The sequence below is a fragment of the Sinohyriopsis cumingii genome, chromosome 16 (genome assembly GCF_028554795.1).
Source record: "Sinohyriopsis cumingii isolate HCF-2022 chromosome 16, ASM2855479v2, whole genome shotgun sequence".
In the NCBI taxonomy this organism is placed as follows: domain Eukaryota; kingdom Metazoa; phylum Mollusca; class Bivalvia; order Unionida; family Unionidae; genus Sinohyriopsis; species Sinohyriopsis cumingii.
The window spans coordinates 56,985,046-57,003,528 of NC_142976.1; the positions used below are offsets into that span (position 1 = coordinate 56,985,046).

Sequence of the window (18,483 nt, forward strand, 5' to 3'; positions counted from 1 at the left end):
TCAGCCCAAACTGGACGCAACATAAAACAACTTGACGTCTCAACTGTTAAGGCACAGCTAACAGAATTCTTATCATAACATCAGCTATAAAACTAACTACATTGCAAAACAGATTCCTGGATGGGGGTCAGGAGTTCAACCTTCTGGAAGAAATGGAAGTTTATTACATGATAAATATCACGTCAACCAGCTGTGACCTTGACTCAATGATTCTTACTCTGAGAAAGAATTAAATTTTTTTTTACAAAGTTGCTTACCAAAACTGTCACTGATTGTGAAACAAGGTCAGTGAAATGATACAATGTATCATTTATTAGTTGTTTACACCGAAAATATAAAAAAATCAGTTAGAACTGAATGCTATTCTTGACAATATCAAATCCAGTAAACAAAATTACATTACAGTAGCATGTAATGGAATAAGAAAATATTTAAACTAACATTCTGCTAAGGCTCATTGCTTGTCATTACCTGATGAGATTGTACACATTTTAAATAGGTAAAAATTTTAAGAAGACAGGAGGAAAATTAAAAACATTATTTTTCAAACATATTTATAATGTTTCCATCTATTACTGGTAATTCATGCTGGAAGTCCTTTAACAGCCATGAAGTCATATTTCTTTTATGTAAAAATAATGCTGTGATTGATAAAATACCAAGCAGTTAGTAGAAATTTTTTTAACAAAATTCAAGGTGTCTCAAGACTTATAGTACATGATAAAATTGCTTTAATTTTGTGTCCTGACTTTTATAGGTCATACTAATATTGTTTTTGAAAAATTAATCGTGTTCCAATTCTTACTGTCATTACATTTTCTGATGTCGAGTTCAGGTAGTGAAAAAAAAAATTAGACTACTATAGCATCTTTGAGGAATGTCGGCCTGTTTTTTTAACACTACCACTGACATGGACATGATTGTGCCTGCTTGATGTACAAGTGCAACTTGCTGACTTGAATACTGCCATCTGGTGGTCAACCAAAAACAAGCTTATCAGCAGGCATAGTACATGTACATCATTTTTGGTTGGCCAATGAGTGACAATAAATTATGTACCAATTTCCAATATCTTTCTGTTATTATGCCACTTTATGGCTAACAAATACAACAGGAAAATGTTCTCACTGAAAAAGTTTATAATGATAGTGTCATATAAAAAAAATTGCACTAACAGTATATAAGGCTTGGACTTTCAAAACTATACTTCAGGAAGTCCAAATTCTTGATTTTTCCTAGTTTGGAAATGTAGTGGAACCTCTGACAACTATCACCACTGATTTTGACCTAAATTAGGTTTAACAAAAAGGTGTCAATATGACACGTTGCTTTGAATTCTACATTCATGTAGCTTCTCCCATTTTAGATGTGTATATTTATTTGCAGAGGAATTTGTAGCCCATGGGTCTAAAGTGAATTGTCTGGCCATTGGTCAGAAATCAGGACGTGTGTTGGTGACTGGTGGCGAGGACCGAAAAGTCAACCTTTGGGAAATTGGTAGACCAAATTGTGTTATGGTAATGTATCATGATATTTCTATCTGTTTATGAATATTGAATGTACGAATAAGTTTTGTTACTCAACCATTACAAAGTACAGACAAGCATTGTCAACAATCATTTGAACTCTCTGAGTACAAGTTTTCTTTACCAGCCATTACCTTCCACGTTTTGTATGATAGAGTAAAATCTGTCTTGAGCGACCACCAGTCTTTCACAACCACAATCATATTATACAAATCAGTTGTATTATATAAGCACACTGTTGAGAGTGAACACCAGCAGAACATGACTATAATTTTTAAGCAAAGTATGTTTCAATACTGCTGTTAACCCTTTACCTCATGCAAGCGTCTTTGGACACCTCTACAAGATTCGCATGGAAGCGCCTTTTGACGCCTGCTGTAAACATCAGCCATTTTGAGCTGGTTTTCGTAGCGCCACCTTTGGGGAAAACCCCCCTATTAGATACTACATTCATTTCTGCGAATGACAGTTACGTCAGATCATGTGGTCGCTATTCATGCACTGGTCAGTATCTGCTATTTAAAGTAACTGGGTCATAATCTCCACTCTCCAAAATGGCAGCCACGGATTTCTTTCAGTACGTACAAAGTTTTCACGATTAGAATCACAACCACGAAAGATTCAATAAATTAGGTAAAGTCTCCTATATTGATGTAGGCAGCAATTAGTTTTTATAATTTATCAAATTCAGATGACATAGTGATGTTGACGCACACGAAAACCTTGTAAATTTCGAGTATCGGAAATGGCAGCTACGGTTGAATACGCGGCCTCACTGACATGATGGTGAACGAGTTCTCTCTTTTTCTTCCGTGAAAAATAATTACACAGCTATAACAATCCGACTTTACTCTTAAATTTTTCCACATATAATGTATGTGTACCAAAAATGTAAAATGGTTAAAATTGCTGTTAAATGTAACATACACTACATTGCTTAACATTTCACAGGCAGGATTTTATTCAGTACTTACGAAGTTTTCACGATTAGAATCACAACTATGAAAGATTCAATAACTTAGGTAAAGACTCTGATATTTATATAGGCAGCAATTAGTTTTTATTGATTATCAAATTCAGATGACTTAGTGATGTAGACGCAGACAAAAAACATGTAAATTTCGAGTATGGGAAATGGCAGCTACGGTTGGTCATGCGGCCTCACTGACATGATGGTGAACGAGTTCTCTCTCGATTTTAAAGCACATAAAAAATTCTTCCGTGAAAAATAATTACACAGCTATAACAATTGGACTCTTTACTCTTAAATTTTTCCACATATAATAGATGTGTAGCAAAAATGTAAAATGGTTAAAACTGCTGTTAAACATAACATACACTACATTGCTTAACAGTTCACAGGCAGGCCTATGCGTATGCTGTCGACAAGGTAACGTGTTCTATTTATAGCGTGCTGCACTTTGTCACTATGCTGTATGAGGTAAAGGGTTAACAAAAGCATTACAAAAGCATATATACATGACTGACCTTGATTTAATCCTTTACAAACATGACTAAGATTGTTCAAAACAATGAATTCCGAGACAGACACCACTATGTTTTATTTAACCCTTTGTAACCACAACGACCTAAAAGGTAATGACTGTTCTAAACTGAACAGAAAAGTCAGGCTGGCTACAGGCTTCCTTACAATTTGTACAAATGATGATGATCTGCCATCAGATATGGCCTCCATCATTAAAAGTAGAACAACCATAAAACTGTTGAATAGAATTGGACTAAAGTTGAAAGAAAACTCCTAAACCTGTCAAATTTAGTGCAATATAAAGGCATGGGTCTCTGAGAAAAATACTGTTGGACCTAGGTTGCACATAAAAACTTGAAGTGACATGCTCTCAGTACTTGATTACACCACGGCTTGATTTTTTTTCTGAACAGCACAGTTAACAATAGTGAAAGTGGCAACATCAGTGGGATGCTTATTCAAATACTGTACAGTACTGCATCACTTGGAGCTATTTTACATGCAAGATCATTAGTTTGAAGTAAAGAGAAGGAGGAATGTGCATTGTTGAAGGATTGTTGAAGGGGGTGGGGGTGAGTTGGCAAGATCAGCATGCGTTTTTCCAGAAGATGATAATATTGCTGTGTCATAACTTCATTTTGGAGTATAAAATGATTTTGATTTACTGTTACTGTGAATACAAAATAAATCTATATTATGCTTTTAATGGAACAATTACTATTTGAACCAACATCTGTTATCTAATCTTCATAAAATCACAGCACAGTTGTAAAGAAAAAGTAGTGGCCAGTGTCAAAATCCCATTGGCCGCATTTGAAAATCTTGATAAGCCATTACATGATCCAGTATGTGTAAATGACTTTAGGCCCTAAAAAATATACCTTTCTGGTCGGCCAACCCTCCATGTTTTTCAGTGCCGACCCTAGCCTCTCCCCTAAGGTAAAAAATAACCCACAAAAAATTATTATACACCTCTCCCTCGATAACTCGCGCACATCGGGGTCCACAAACATAGACCGTACTATAAGCGAGGTGTTAGTTACCGAGGGACCTCCGAAAATTGAAAAAAATCACTTTGACATCGATAAAACTGTAGGGGGCGAGTGTTTTTAGGGAACTGGGCTGTTTAGTAACTGAATCCTCATTTTACAATCACGTCGATAATAATTTTTAATAATGCGCTTTTTCTAATGAAGTTGTTCATTATTCTGTTTAAATAACATTTGTTTTCAAAATATCAAACATATGAAAGATCGTTCCAACTGGTTTGAACAACCGTCACGTGTACGCGAAAAATCTGTGTATTACGTCACTGCTTCTGGTTCCCGTAATGGTGTTTAATAGTATCTTGCCAAATCGGTAGTCCATAATTTGGGAACTAGACTAACTGTTGATACACCACCAAACAAGATTCCTTTTTTTTTTTTCAAAAACACGAGACATTTTTTTTTTGTGACACGTCTACGTTGAAACTCAATTTTTTTATTGTTCAGTTAGTACAATATTAATGTTGTGATTTCATTGGAAGTAATAATGAAATTTCTTATCATCGCTGAGGATATCTCTAAATGCCAGTTCAGAATTCTCTGAAACTCGCTTGCCCACAATGGTCCGTATCTGTGAAATCAAGCTCTATATTTTACAATATATTCATTTCGCTTAGCTGCCTTGTTATCTTTGATCACACTTATGAAAGAGTCGGTTAATTTAAGGTAGTCTCTGTTACATACACAATAGCGTTTATTACAGTGTTCGATTGATGAAATGAAGTGAGTTCACCCAACATATGACCGAGGCCACTAGATTTTAAGTTAGTCTGATTTTTGTGCCTTTTAACTTTCTTTTATTCCACCTCCTTTTTTATTATTATTCAAAAGACATAATTAACGTGATAATACAAAGGGGGCCAGGTTTTAATTCAGTGCAACAATACAACAAATACTTCCGCAAGTCAGTTATCAAAACACGGTCGGCACTTAATTAGGTTCTCAGAGAAACGCTAGCGGACATAGCTGTTACGGTAGATTGACACATTTTATGTTTAACTACAAGAGGACACATTGTATTTATGATGATTACACTTAAAAGGAACTAAAAGATGGAACTAGAACATAAATTTCAATTGATATTTTTTTAAATTTAATTTGTATTTATTTATTAAAGTACTGCCTCCACTCGGCGTAAGTGACATTTTCATTGATCAAAATTTCCTTACATATCGCTAATTGCGGTGTACTAGGAAAGTCGTTTGGAAAGAACATGTAAAAAATTGTATGAGCTATTTTCTAAATTTGATATTTCATAGTGTTGATTACAATTTCCAGGTCCTATCTACCGTTTTCAACGATAAAACGAGCGATACATCAAAGTTTCCGTTACCAATTTTGATCGCGATTTTCTTCAAGTTCAACAAATGGGGATACATTTTGGGGGCATTTTCGGGTTTAAAAAATGGGATCCACGCCTGACACCGCATTATAAGCGGGTTCACGAGTTATCAGGACACGTGTTATTGAGGGAGTGGTGTATATGTATGTATGTGTACATATATATATATATATATATATATATATATATATATATATATATATATATATATATATATATAAATAATGTTTCAAAAAACTCCTGTCTACGTAATTTTAAAACCAGTGCATTAGGAAATGCACTTTTTGTGCCTTATAACACATTAGCTCTTGATTTTGGTAATTTTTGAATATAGTTTGATGTTGGTTTTAAGGTAGTACAGTGGTGTTGTGGGCAAAAGTATCACTTGGGTATAATGTCTGAAATTATGGAGGATTTTATAAACCAAAATACATCTGTGATATGAAATTCTTTTGTAAAAGGGAAGACAGTTTAAAGACTGAAATTTGTTAGCAGATGGTGTTATTTAATCAATAACTAGTATAATAACAGCCACATACTTTTAAAGTTTGCTTTTATGATTAATATTAATTTGTGTGCAGAAACCCCACATGGTGCATAGTCCAAAGTTCATGTACTGGTAGGTAGTGTACAAGTCAAATAGAACAGTTTCCTTACACAAGTTGATAGATGTTTCATCAGACTTTAGTTCAGTGCTTGTGAATTAGAATGTTACCGATATGAACTAAAGATGATTCCAATTAAGTTTATCATAAACATATACTCCTTGCAATTTATGACAGTCTACATTAAATACACATTCATCTACAGGCATCTAAGTGAGATTTTGTCTGGATAATCTTTGTAGACTTGTAGTGGGTTTTTTGTGGTGGTATTTATATACATTCATTCCATTGTCTTGACACTGTTTATTGATCTGATTAAAATCACTTAGCAGCTGTTCTTGGATGTGTTGCTGTCTTGTGGAATGTTGCATACTATCAGTTTCACTGTTCTCTTTATACAATTGCAGGCACCTTATGTACCAGAGAAATAAGATAGGTCCCAGAACTGAGACCTGAGATGTATGGACCTTGAAAGCCCAATTTTTACCTTAGAAACCATAAAAAAAGCCTAAAAACTGAAGAAAATCTAAATTTACAGACCCCTAAAAATGTAAAACACTGATGAATGACTTTACCCCAAGCCCTCAAAAAATGCTTTTTTTGCACATGGTTGTTAGTTATGTTATTCCGACTGGTCGAGAATTTCTTATCACTTGCAGCTATTTGTTTTTTATATAATTATTTTAATTTTCACTTTATTTAGAAACAAACTGAAAGCATTACTTAATCAGATTTTTAGTAAATGTCATGCTCACCATAGAGATAATCTTGTAACTGCTTTTTGTCTTGAACCTAAACAAAATTTTCAAATCTTGAAGAAATTTTTATTTCACAGAAAACCTCAAATTTAATTTTTATTTTAACTCTTGATAAAAAGGTTTTATCCAGGAAAGTTTTTCTTTCTTTACTAAATTATAATATAAGAGATTTTCCATAAGTTCAGTATGTTGTTTACGTAAAACGTCAGATGCCTTCTTTAGATCTTGAAAGATTGATCTTGTTATGTTGCCTTTAGCATAAATGGATGTAGATTTATATCAGTTATATGTACCTTGATTGGCAGTGTGACATAATTGGTTTGGTCATAAAACGGAGTGGTGTTGCTGTGGGAAGTTAATTGTTACAAGAAGTGCTAATTTTAATTTGCCACATGTTTCTCAGTAATTTAGGAAATAACTCTAACTTTGTGGAAGATGACATGGAAATTGATTACATATTACAGATGATGTGCGCCTTCAAATATATTTACCATCAATAAAAATAGAAAAGCTACTGTTACGAAGTAGACAATTTTTAAATGACTTGTCTGAAACTGCTGAATATAATTTGATCAAACATGTAAGAAAACATTCTGGCATGAAGACATTTAAAATTTATGCAAATGATGGTCATCAAATTCAGCTGCAGTTACTAAAATTAGATAAACTTAAATGACTTTATCTTCAAATTAGGTGAATAAAATAATAAAAACTATCTTGCCATAAAGACTTTTCAAATTTATGCCAATAGTGCAAATCAGCTTTCAAATTTAGCCCTTTTACTTAGAGAAGCGTGTACAGTGTTGTGATGCATAGAAATTCCAACCTGTGCATTTTTTCGATACATGTTGATTTTGGCTGTAGCATCAGTCTTAGTTGCCCTTGATTTGACTGCATAATTTCCTAATGAGTGTACCCTGTCCATAACAAAATTGACAGAACAGAACAGAATTTTATTGATTTGACATGGGGAAAAAAACCCATAGTACAAAACACAGTTCATATAAAATGCACTGTTGCATAAATGAATAAAAAATAGTGATAACAGTCTGTATGTGCCAGTGATGGACATTTGCTAGAATACTCTTTACACCCTATTGGTCTAATTAGAATCAATATAAACTGGGGAGAGTTTACAGGTCACTGAGTCATGCTTAGGTGGGCATAACTAAATCAAGTTTACATTGTTTTAAGATTATCTTTGATGTTTATGATAGATGTATAGGGAATCAAATATCCACTTTTTTTCTTTGTTTGATTGCCTTCAGCGTACATGTAAATCTACCAGCTATATGACAGAATAGTTTTTAAAGGCTGTCTTCTGCACATACTGTGTACAGATCTATCACTTGTGAAAAATAAAACATTATTATTGTTATTATTATTCTTTTTTTTAAGGCACAAAGAATCTATTTGTGCATTCTATCTCCACATTACATTACCCAGTGGGAACCAGTCTCCTAGGGACTGGAAGTGTTATACCATTGCAATGACTTGTGGTAATCAGATTATGAAGGCTAAAATGTGTACATAAAAAGTAATTTATTACCTTTCTATTGCAATCTGGATAGTATAAGGCCAAATACAGGAAGTTATATGAGGTATTATCGATAAGAAAGGGCTCAATGGTGGTCCATGGTGGCTTTCAAGTCCTTTAATAAAAATGAGCTGACATTTCATTTATGTATTTTTTAAAAATTGTTCTTACATTTCTATTTTGAGAGGAATATTTAAGGAAAGAATTCATCAAATGATACCTCTTATTGACGGTAAAAAAAATTATCCCGTCTTTGCATTACATGAAGCAATCTTTTAAGTCACATTGGATAGTGATTTCTTATGGTAAGTATGGTAAAGAGTGATCTTGGGAAATGTGATGATTTCTGATTGAGTTGGAAAATGCATGTTCTGCAATGGATGTGGTACAGTTTGTTTGCCTTAATGGTGTTTCACAAGCTGTCTAAGAATATATGTGACATATTGAACCATATTTGTATAATAAGGATTTATGTTTGTATTAAAATTACCCCCCAAAGAACCAATTCCATGTTGCCAGATGAAGCATTGTGACATACATGTAGACCTAGATGTACCTTTTCAGTAACATTTTGGGTTGTTTCAACCCTTGACAGTTAACTTCATATCTTCAGTAACATTTTGGGTTGTTTCAACCCTTGACAGTTAACTTCATATCTTCAGTAACATTTTGGGTTGTTTCAACCCTTGACAGTTAACTTCATATCTTCAGTAACATTTTGGGTTGTTTCAACCCTTGACAGTCAACTTCATATCTTCAGTAACATTTTGGGTTGTTTCAACCCTTGACAGTTAACTTCATATCTTCAGTAACATTTTGGGTTCTTTCAACCCTTGACAGTTAACTTCATATCTTCAGTAACATTTTGGGTTCTTTCAACCCTTGACAGTTAACTTCATATCTTCAGTAACATTTTGGGTTCTTTCAACCCTTGACAGTTAACTTCATATCTTCAGTAACATTTTGGGTTGTTTCAACCCTTGACAGTTAACTTCATATCTTCAGTAACATTTTGGGTTGTTTAAACCCTTGACAGTTAACTTCATATCTTCAGTAACATTTTGGGTTGTTTCAACCCTTGACAGTTAACTTCATATCTTCAGATCGGATCTTGTTTTTAACTGACACGGCTCTAGAACAATTTAACATATTATTATGCAGTTATCTCATAGAATTATTGCCCCTTGCTGGTTACATGGTTATTTAGGATTCAAGGATCATTCAACATGTTGAGATGGAATTTGTTAAGAACATTGTCTAATAGAAATAGACGTGCCGTTTATTTTTTATTTTTCCTCAGCTGAACTCTTGGTAAGAGTTTTTGCGATCAATTATCAATCAATTTAAAATCTTAAATGAGATGTTGCTTGTTATCAGCACACATCAAGCGACAGTCAGCATACTGTGATACAATTTGATGGGAACATTCTTTCATAGACCTAATAGTCTTTTGTGGTTTTGTCTTGTCCGATCCATTTTAGACTGAGTCATGGTTGTTGTCAATGAATTACATATGGGTTCATTTGATATTGATGAGACCTTGAAGGAGTTGAATATCAAGCATTCCACATCGTCATTTTGAGAGATCATGGTCCATATAAAGCATTCTGTGCCATCATTTTGAGAGATCATGGTCCATATAAAGCATTCTGTGCCATCATTTTGAGAGATCATGGTCCATATCAAGCATTCCATAAAGCATTCTGTGCCATCATTTTGAGAGATCATGGTCCATATAAAGCATTCTGTGCCATCATTTTGAGAGATCATGGTCCATATCAAGCATTCCATAAAGCATTCTGTGCCATCATTTTGAGAGATCATGGTCCATATAAAGTAGTCTGTGCCATCATTTTGAGAGATCATGGTCCATGTCAAGCATTCCATGTCATCATTTAGAGAGATCATGGTCCATATCAAGCATTCTGTGCCATCATTCTGAAAGATCATGGTCCATATCAAGCATTCTTTGTCATCATTTTGAGAGATCATGGTCCATATCAAGCATTCTTTGTCATCATTTTGAGAGATCATGGTCCATATCAAGCATTCTGTGCCATCATTTTGAAAGATCATGGTCCATATCAAGCATTCTTTGTCATCATTTTGAGAGATCGTGGTCTATATCAAGCATTCCATGTCATCATTTAGAGAGATCATGGTCCATATCAAGCATTCTGTGCCATCATTCTGAAAGGTCATGGTCCATATCAAGCATTCTTTGTCATCATTTTGAGAGATCATGGTCCATATCAAGCATTCCATGTCATCATTTTGAGAGATCATGGTCCATATCAAGCATTCCATGTCATCATTTTGAGAGATCATGGTCCATATAAAGCATTCTGTGCCATCATTTTGAGAGATCATGGTCCATATAAAGCATTCTGTGCCATCATTTAGAAAGATCATGGTCCATATCAAGCATTCCATAAAGCATTCTGTGCCATCATTTTGAGAGATCATGGTCCATATAAAGCATTCTGTGCCATCATTCTGAAAGATCATGGCCCATATCAAGCATTCCATGTCATTATTTAGAGAGATCATGGTCCATGTAAAGCATTCTGTGCCACCATTTGAAGCATGGGTCTCAAACATGCAGCCTGCCAAGCCGTGGCCTGCAAAATGATCGGCTTGACAAGGTGTCATGAGAGATGACAAAGATGGTGTGGCCCAAGGCCGTCAAAAATGCCCTCATGCAGCCGTCATGGTCGTTTGAGTTTGAGACCCCTGATTTAGAGAGATCATTGTCCATATCATGCATTTCATATCATCATTTAGAGAGATCATGGCCCCTATATGTTCATCTTATCCTGACCTTGGTTTCCCATTTCAGGGTCCTCAATTTATGCTCTGTGGAGCAATTGAAGTGAGTAGGGTCATTAATAATGCACCCATCATTAATAGCTCTAGTTTACAATGTTAATTATGGGAGGAGTTGCATGCTTTTGCATATGCAAGCATATTACTTGCATATACAGTCTTGCACATTGTACAACGGCTCGCTTTTTGTCCTGTGCTCCCCAAATCTTGACTTTCTGTGCATTTTTTCATCAGAAAAAAAGGCCTGTACTGATAGACATACATGTACTTACTGGTGCTAACTAAAAAATTAGCCACAGTTGCAAGTTTTTCATAAGTTATATTGTTACACAAACAAAAGAGGGCAAACTTATTTAATGTAATATCATAGTAAAATATTTAGTACATGTACATATCACATTTTTATTTGTTACTAGAATTTTGTTCACTTCATAAACCCTATAATCTGATTATTATATTAATTACAGAGTCTTACTGGGCACACCACACCTGTTGAAGCTGTAAGATTTGGGCAGAATGAAAATATGGTAGTAGCAGGCTCAGTGTCGGGCGCATTGAAGATCTGGAACCTGGAGGAAGCTAAAAGTAAGACTTCAAAATGGGTCATAAAAATAACTGTACAGTAAGACCTATATGAGATTAATTTAAGCTATCATATGCACTGGTGAGGGTAAGAATTTGTAGCTGGGAGTTTGTCTTTGCCGAATTACTGTTCTGAAATGGTCCTAAACACTAAATGAAAAAAGAAAATGGTTTCTGCAGAATACCTTTAGTTCTGCATCACAAACCTGAACCAGATGTTATGTTTCCCTTTCACTTGGGGTAAGGAAGAAGCTTATTGATTTCAGCGTTGAAAAGTCAAAGGTCAAGATCACTAACGGAAAGGAGAAAGTGCTTTCTGCCCAAAAATATCAGATCTTGAAACATATACTTTCGCCAGTGGTTTTGGATGACTTGCACATAGGATAAGAAAGAAGCCTGTTGATATGGAGTCGGTGGTTAAAAGAAGAAAATGCTTTTTTAATTTGCTGTGGACCATGAACACATGGTGAAGTTGCACTTCGGGTGTGGAAGAAGTCTATTGATTTTAGGGTGAAATGGTCAAAGGTCATTGTGTCAAGTATAAAATGTGTTTTGCAGAATAACTTTTATTCTAGAGCAAGTTTCTTAACCAAGCTTTGTGGATTGCTTGCATTTAGGGTAATAAAGAAACCTTTAGATTCTGTGGTCTAATGATCAGTGGTTACTGTCATGGTAAGTCTAATAAGGAAATAATGGTTTCTGCATGATGGTTAAAATTCAGAACTATATACCTTGACCAAAGATCATAGAGTCCCATTTGTCAATACTGTCTAGACCAGGGGCCTCAAACACGAGGGCTGCATGCCAAGCCTTATCCTGTGACCAACAAAATGATTGGTGTCACAAGGTGTCGTGAGAGATAACAAATATGGTGCGGCCTTGAGCCATCAAAAATGCCCTCAGTAATCTTGTTTTTTGGTTGTTTTTGTTTAAAATAGCTCACTGTTCAATACTAATGCATGCCTTAACAAACACACTCATCAAGAACAAATATATATCCATTATGTGCACATGTCTCAATCATGGCAGGACTTGTGGATGGAAAGTGACTACTAACCTCCACTGCTTCCACCACCCCTCCAGCATAAATACCATTCTTGCCTGGTGGCTCTTTACACCTAATTTTTTTTTGAGTTCATTCAATCTCAAGAACAGATGCTACACACGTTTTATTCATTGCAAACATTGTAAGACTGAATGCACCATCAGAGTAAACAGCTCAAAACATAGCCAAACATAGCATGTGGATGTAATGGAAATGTAGTTTTTGACATCATCTTTGTGCACTTATTACAATGAATTTGTAACCAAAAAATTATAAGAAAATAATAATTGAAGAAGTTCATAGTGTAGGTATTATGTTCAGTATAGTGTGTGTTTATTTTGGTGCTTAAAAATGAAATTGACAAAAGCATTGTTTATGTAAACTCTTGTAGGGTACTGCACATGAAGGAGTGCTGATCAATTTATTCTAATCCGTTCTAATCCATTGTCGTTTTTCTTTCACCAACAGTATTAAGGACACTAACTGGCCACAAGTCAAGTGTAAAAAGTTTGGACTTCCATCCATATGGAGACTACGTTGCCTCTGGATCAATGGACTGTAATGTCAAGGTAGTTATGAATTTTATGTTAACTGATCAATGGACTGTAATGTCAAGGTAGTTATGAATTTATGTTAACTGATCAGTGGACTGTAATGTCAAGGTAGTTATGAATTTTATGTTAACTGATGGGTGAATCATAACATGTGAGTAAGCACTTTTGCTAAATTGGTGTGATTAAGTATGTGAAAATTTTGTTTTTTGCATGCTGAAAACGCCTTATTTAAAAAAATTTACTGCGGAACATTGTTTGTGCAAACTCCAGGGAACCAGGAAAATCAGTTCATCATGTTATGAATTGAGAGGTAATCTGTTTTGTATGTTTTTGTTTGTTATGTATATTTAATTAAATTATTTGTCTGTTAATTTTTAAAAAAAATTATTCCATTACATGCTACTGTAATATAATTTTGTTTACTGGATTTGATATTGTCCAGAATAGAATTCAGTTCTGACTGGTTTTTAAAAATTATTTTCAGTGTAAACAACTAATAAATGAAACAATGTGTCTAGTTGCTGACCTTGAGTCACAAACAGTGACAGTTTTGGTAAACAGCTTTTTCAAAACAAAATTCTTTCTTAGTGTAAGAATCATTAAAGTTGAGTCGAGGTCACAGCTGGTTGACATGATATTTATCATGTAACAAACTTCTATTTTTTCTAGAAAATTGAACTCTTGACCCCCATTGGGGGGAATCTGTTTTGCATTGTAGTTAGTTTTATAGCTGATGTTACTTAGTTGTGACTTAACACTTGAAATGTCAAGTTGTTTTCTGTTGTGTCCAGTTTGGTGGGTTTTTTAAAATTTTCTTTAAATTATTGAAATATTAGTGATTCTTTTCCCTGGAAATACATAAGCGCTCTAATAAATCATGGACAAAGACATTCCTTGAAATTTATACAGAATTCAAAAACTGGAATAATATTTTCTGTGATTCAACAAGAGACTGTTAACACATCAGTACAACGCTGACTAATATAGACAACATCGACTTCCATCTTGGATTCCATTGGGATTTAAACTCTGATTCATTTAGAACTTTTCATTGCTAGGACTAAAAGTACTGGCTGATAATATTTTCCATAAATTTGAGGATGAAAACTGAGAAGAGCAACTGTTATTGTCAATGTCTGAATTTTTCACTGCTGATTTTGTTTTGGCTAGTTGGTTGTCAACAAAAAAGAGCTGCTAATTTTTCAGAGAGATAAAAAATAAATGCTGACATTTTTTTCAGATAAATGTTCAGACATCCTCATGTCAGTTTGTTCTATTGATTTTTTTTAATACTTTCAGCTTTGGGATATAAGGAGAAAAGGGTGCATTTACACATATAAGGTAAGAGCTTTTGTCTTGACTGTGTTAAAATATAAACATTTGTTTTTGATCCAGTGCCTTCTTGCAACTGATGTATGAGAAACATTTTCCTTTTCTATTTTTCATATCAAAGAGTTAAACTGAGTTACTATGCAATTTTTGGAGTTGACAATTGGATGCTAAAACCGGTTGGGCACTTAATTAGACATGGTCACCATGTCACTAACTTTCGATTATATGTCTAATTGGTTATTTACTTCTGCTGGTCATTGAACTTATGCATTGTTCTTTCATCTGTTGTACAACTGTTATTCAGCCTCTTTTAGTAGTTGTTTATTGCCATTTGTTCTAAACTACTTGGAGAAGTTTCTGAAACTTGGCACACACTTGATGTCTATCTATGCAATCTTGTTATTGGTACTTCTTCTCAAAGTCACATCAACAGGGTGGGTTTTCACTGTAAGCCTTATGAGATGTAGTTCATTTGGAATGAAAATTGTGCCCCTTTAACATCCAATGCAACCTGGTGTTCATCTTGAAAATTTTGTTATCACTACTCTTTCTGAATGGATGGTCATATCACATGGTGTTTTCACGCTAAAATTTCTTATCCTACCTGGGATCCAGTTGTTATATTAAAAAGTGGTTTTCATTAAGAAGCTTCTTTCTATATGCAGTTGGTCCAAAAAACAAATAGTGCTGATCTGACTGCAGTAGTGGCAGCCATCATGAAAATATTATTATTGCTACCACTTCTGAGTGAGTGCTTGTATCTCTGATGATAAATGTTCGTACAGAATGAAAATTATGCTGATCTGGACTTGGAGAATGGCTTCCATGGCTGACACTTATAAAATTTTGTTATTGCTTCATCTGTATATATATAGTTATATCAACATGATTTTTTTTCTTGTTTTTTGTTACAAGAAAGTGTATCAGTATGGGTTTCTTCACTGATAACTCAAACAGATATGAATGTACTTTTGTCTGACTGGGGGGGGGGTATATTTGAAGAATACATTGAATGATGCCAGTTTAATTACTTGTTTTTTTAAAATTATTATTTGTTTTGTCTTAGAAATATTTATCAAGCCTACTATGGTGGAAGCTCATCATAGCAATTAAATTGTACCTGTGTGTTTGGGAGGATAACCTTAGTCACATTTTGCTTTCAAGCTAAAGGCAGACTTGACAAAATGGAAGTCTCGTGTAAATTTTATGGATTTAACCAAACTTAACATGTGGGTATATCATGACAATATCTGAGTTCTGTTTTCTTCTATACTTGATGTCAGGTTCAAGGTCAGAGGTCATGAAAAAGATTCTTTACTAAACTTATCATGGGAATATACTGACTCCAACAATTTTTGAACATATTTTATTTTTACTAAATTTGGCCTGTTGGAGTTTCTCAAGAATATATGAGATGGTTTCAATACTCTTTAAAAGATAAAAGAGGGAAGATAAACCTTTTGTGGATTCCCACAAATTCTTCTAAGCCAGGAGAGTGCTGGCACCTCTAAGGGACTCTTATTTTATCAGTAAGTGAGAAATCTTGCACAGCATTTGCTTTTAAGTGAATATAAGTGGTTAAAACTGTTTGCTTAAAATCAGCCATAGTTAAATTAAAATACATAATTTGTCAAGGAAAATTGTCAGTAGAGTTGTGGTTTTCATCTTTACCACAAATTTCACTTTCATTTAAGGATAAACTATCATTGTATAACAGTTCAGATTCTTTGGGCCATGTTAATGAATGTTATGAATGATGTTTTCGTCAATTTTTGTGCTAAAAAAAACAACAAAATGTTACTAGTGTTGATTAAGAGATTATACCTGTTATATTTTATTGCAGATTCTATATGTATAATGTCAGTCTGCTATCAGAGTTTGCTACCATTAGTAACACTTGAAAATTCTATGAACAATTCTTTTAAAGACATCCACCTTTTATTTAAATTACAGCCATAAGGCAGAGCATATCATGTTGTGATTTCGTCTGACTGTCCATCTGCAAGTCCATCTATCTGCTCCCTCTTTTGTTTCCACACAATAATGGGGTTCTCCACCATCTAGCAATAGCAAACTATATAAATAGCTTGCATTTAGGAAAGGAAGAAACCTGTTGATTTCAGGTTGAAAAAATAAAAGGCTACAGTCACATGGACTGAAATAAAGCAATAATGGAAACCTTTGCACATAATATCTTGACATGTGTGCCAGATACCATGACCAAACTTTGTACAGGCTTGATTTTGAGGGTCAAAAGGCAGACATGCCAACCTGTTCAATTTGACAGCAAGTCTTACTGAAATGACCCTTAAATTATGGTCTTACAGCCTAAAAGAAAATATGAAAATGCAACCATTGTTATCAGATCTGGATAATGTCTTGTCTGTGGTTTGTCCTTTATATATGGGTTTTTATATTAGATTCCATGAAGTTGGTCAGGGAAGCAGACTGACTTTAAAGGAGTGCCTCAGATGCTTTAATCTGTCCATGTCTTTCACGCAGAACATCTGCAGGATGAAGCTTTTGCTTTTACATTTTAGCTAAAGAAATGCTGTCCAATAAACAAAAAAATTTAGAAGGCAAAAGGAACAGTCTGCATTTGAAAAGTTAATACAGATAGAACAATTACAAAAAGGAATATTCATATTTTTAGCTGTGTTTGGCAGGAAAACCCTCCCCAGGAAAGATAGCTAATATGTATTTTGAACTTGTGTTGATTTGAGTATTGCTTATAGCAGAAGAGATGGAATATATTGAGTTGAAAGATCTGCAAAGGAGTCATTGACATCCATTGTACTTGGAACTGCAGTTTCTTAAAACAGAATAGAGGTCATTACAGTCTAAGTGTACTTTTCAAACCTCTTGGTTGAACATAATGTTGGCTTCACCTTTGAGATGCATGTTTCCCAAGTTGTCAATTGAGCTGCATAAGATTTCATTACACTTTATTCAAAATTGTTTTTTCTCAACGGAAAAACTACTGGCTGTCTTCCTGAGAAGGATTTTTTTAAGGGTTGGCAGGTTTTTTAGGGTTGGCAGGTTTGAACAGGTTCAAGATCAAGATGATAGTGACTGTAAGAGAAAAAATAGTTTCTGTATGTCTTGAATTCTTTATCACCTACTAGGATCAATTTACCAAATAATGAGGACTTCTAGCATATAGGACAAGGAAATCACATCATTTTGGGGTCAACTGTTGAGTTCACTGGGACTCTAAGAAGGAAAAAACATTTTTCATACAAATGCATAAGTTCTGTACCAGAACGCCATGACTAAATTTTTTTACATGGCTTGCAATTTAAGCCGAGGAAGTCAGTTATTGATTTGGAGTTAAAAGAACAAATGTCAGGATCATTGGGATTTCAAGAAGGAAAACAATAATCATTGAATAATTCTAGTTCTGTGTGACCAGCCTTGACCAAACTTTTTGGATGGCTGACATTTGAGACAGAAAGGCAAACATACATTTGTGGGGTTGATAAATCGGGGTCACCATGATAAAGATAAATGGTTTCTACAAAATAACTTTACTTCTGAATCTTTTTACCTTGACAAGATTCTGTGAATGGCTGTTTGTTAAAAAAAGGAACACCCTTTTGATATTAGAGTAAAAAGGTCATATATGAAAACAATGAAAAATAATTTTACATAAAAGATGTACAATAATAATAATATTTATCATGTGGCACCATTTCGGTACTTTTGTTAACTTTTAACCAGATTTGACTGGGAAGTTGGGCAGGTTATAGACCATGAGACCTGCTACAAATCAAGTGACATAACTGTTGAATGACTTGTTCATGTTTACTTAAAATAAATTATCCATTACTTTGAGTTACTTTTA

General features: G+C 34.3%; 1 protein-coding gene across 2 annotated transcripts in view; it reads left to right on the forward strand.

The window, feature by feature from the left end:
- The window catches only part of LOC149780475 (katanin p80 WD40 repeat-containing subunit B1-like), a 106,990-nt gene that overhangs the window by 6,614 nt on the left and 81,893 nt on the right, over window positions 1–18,483 (forward strand). For both annotated transcript variants that reach the window (XR_016415092.1, XM_089937436.1), the window contains exons 2-5: window positions 1,387–1,517; window positions 11,594–11,711; window positions 13,222–13,322; window positions 14,607–14,648. Coding sequence is in view for 1 of the 2 variants with exons in the window: in XM_089937436.1 (XP_089793562.1) it covers window positions 1,387–1,517; window positions 11,594–11,711; window positions 13,222–13,322; window positions 14,607–14,648 (392 nt within the window). In the remaining variant the exon portion in view is untranslated. The remainder of the gene's footprint in view (window positions 1–1,386; window positions 1,518–11,593; window positions 11,712–13,221; window positions 13,323–14,606; window positions 14,649–18,483) is intronic.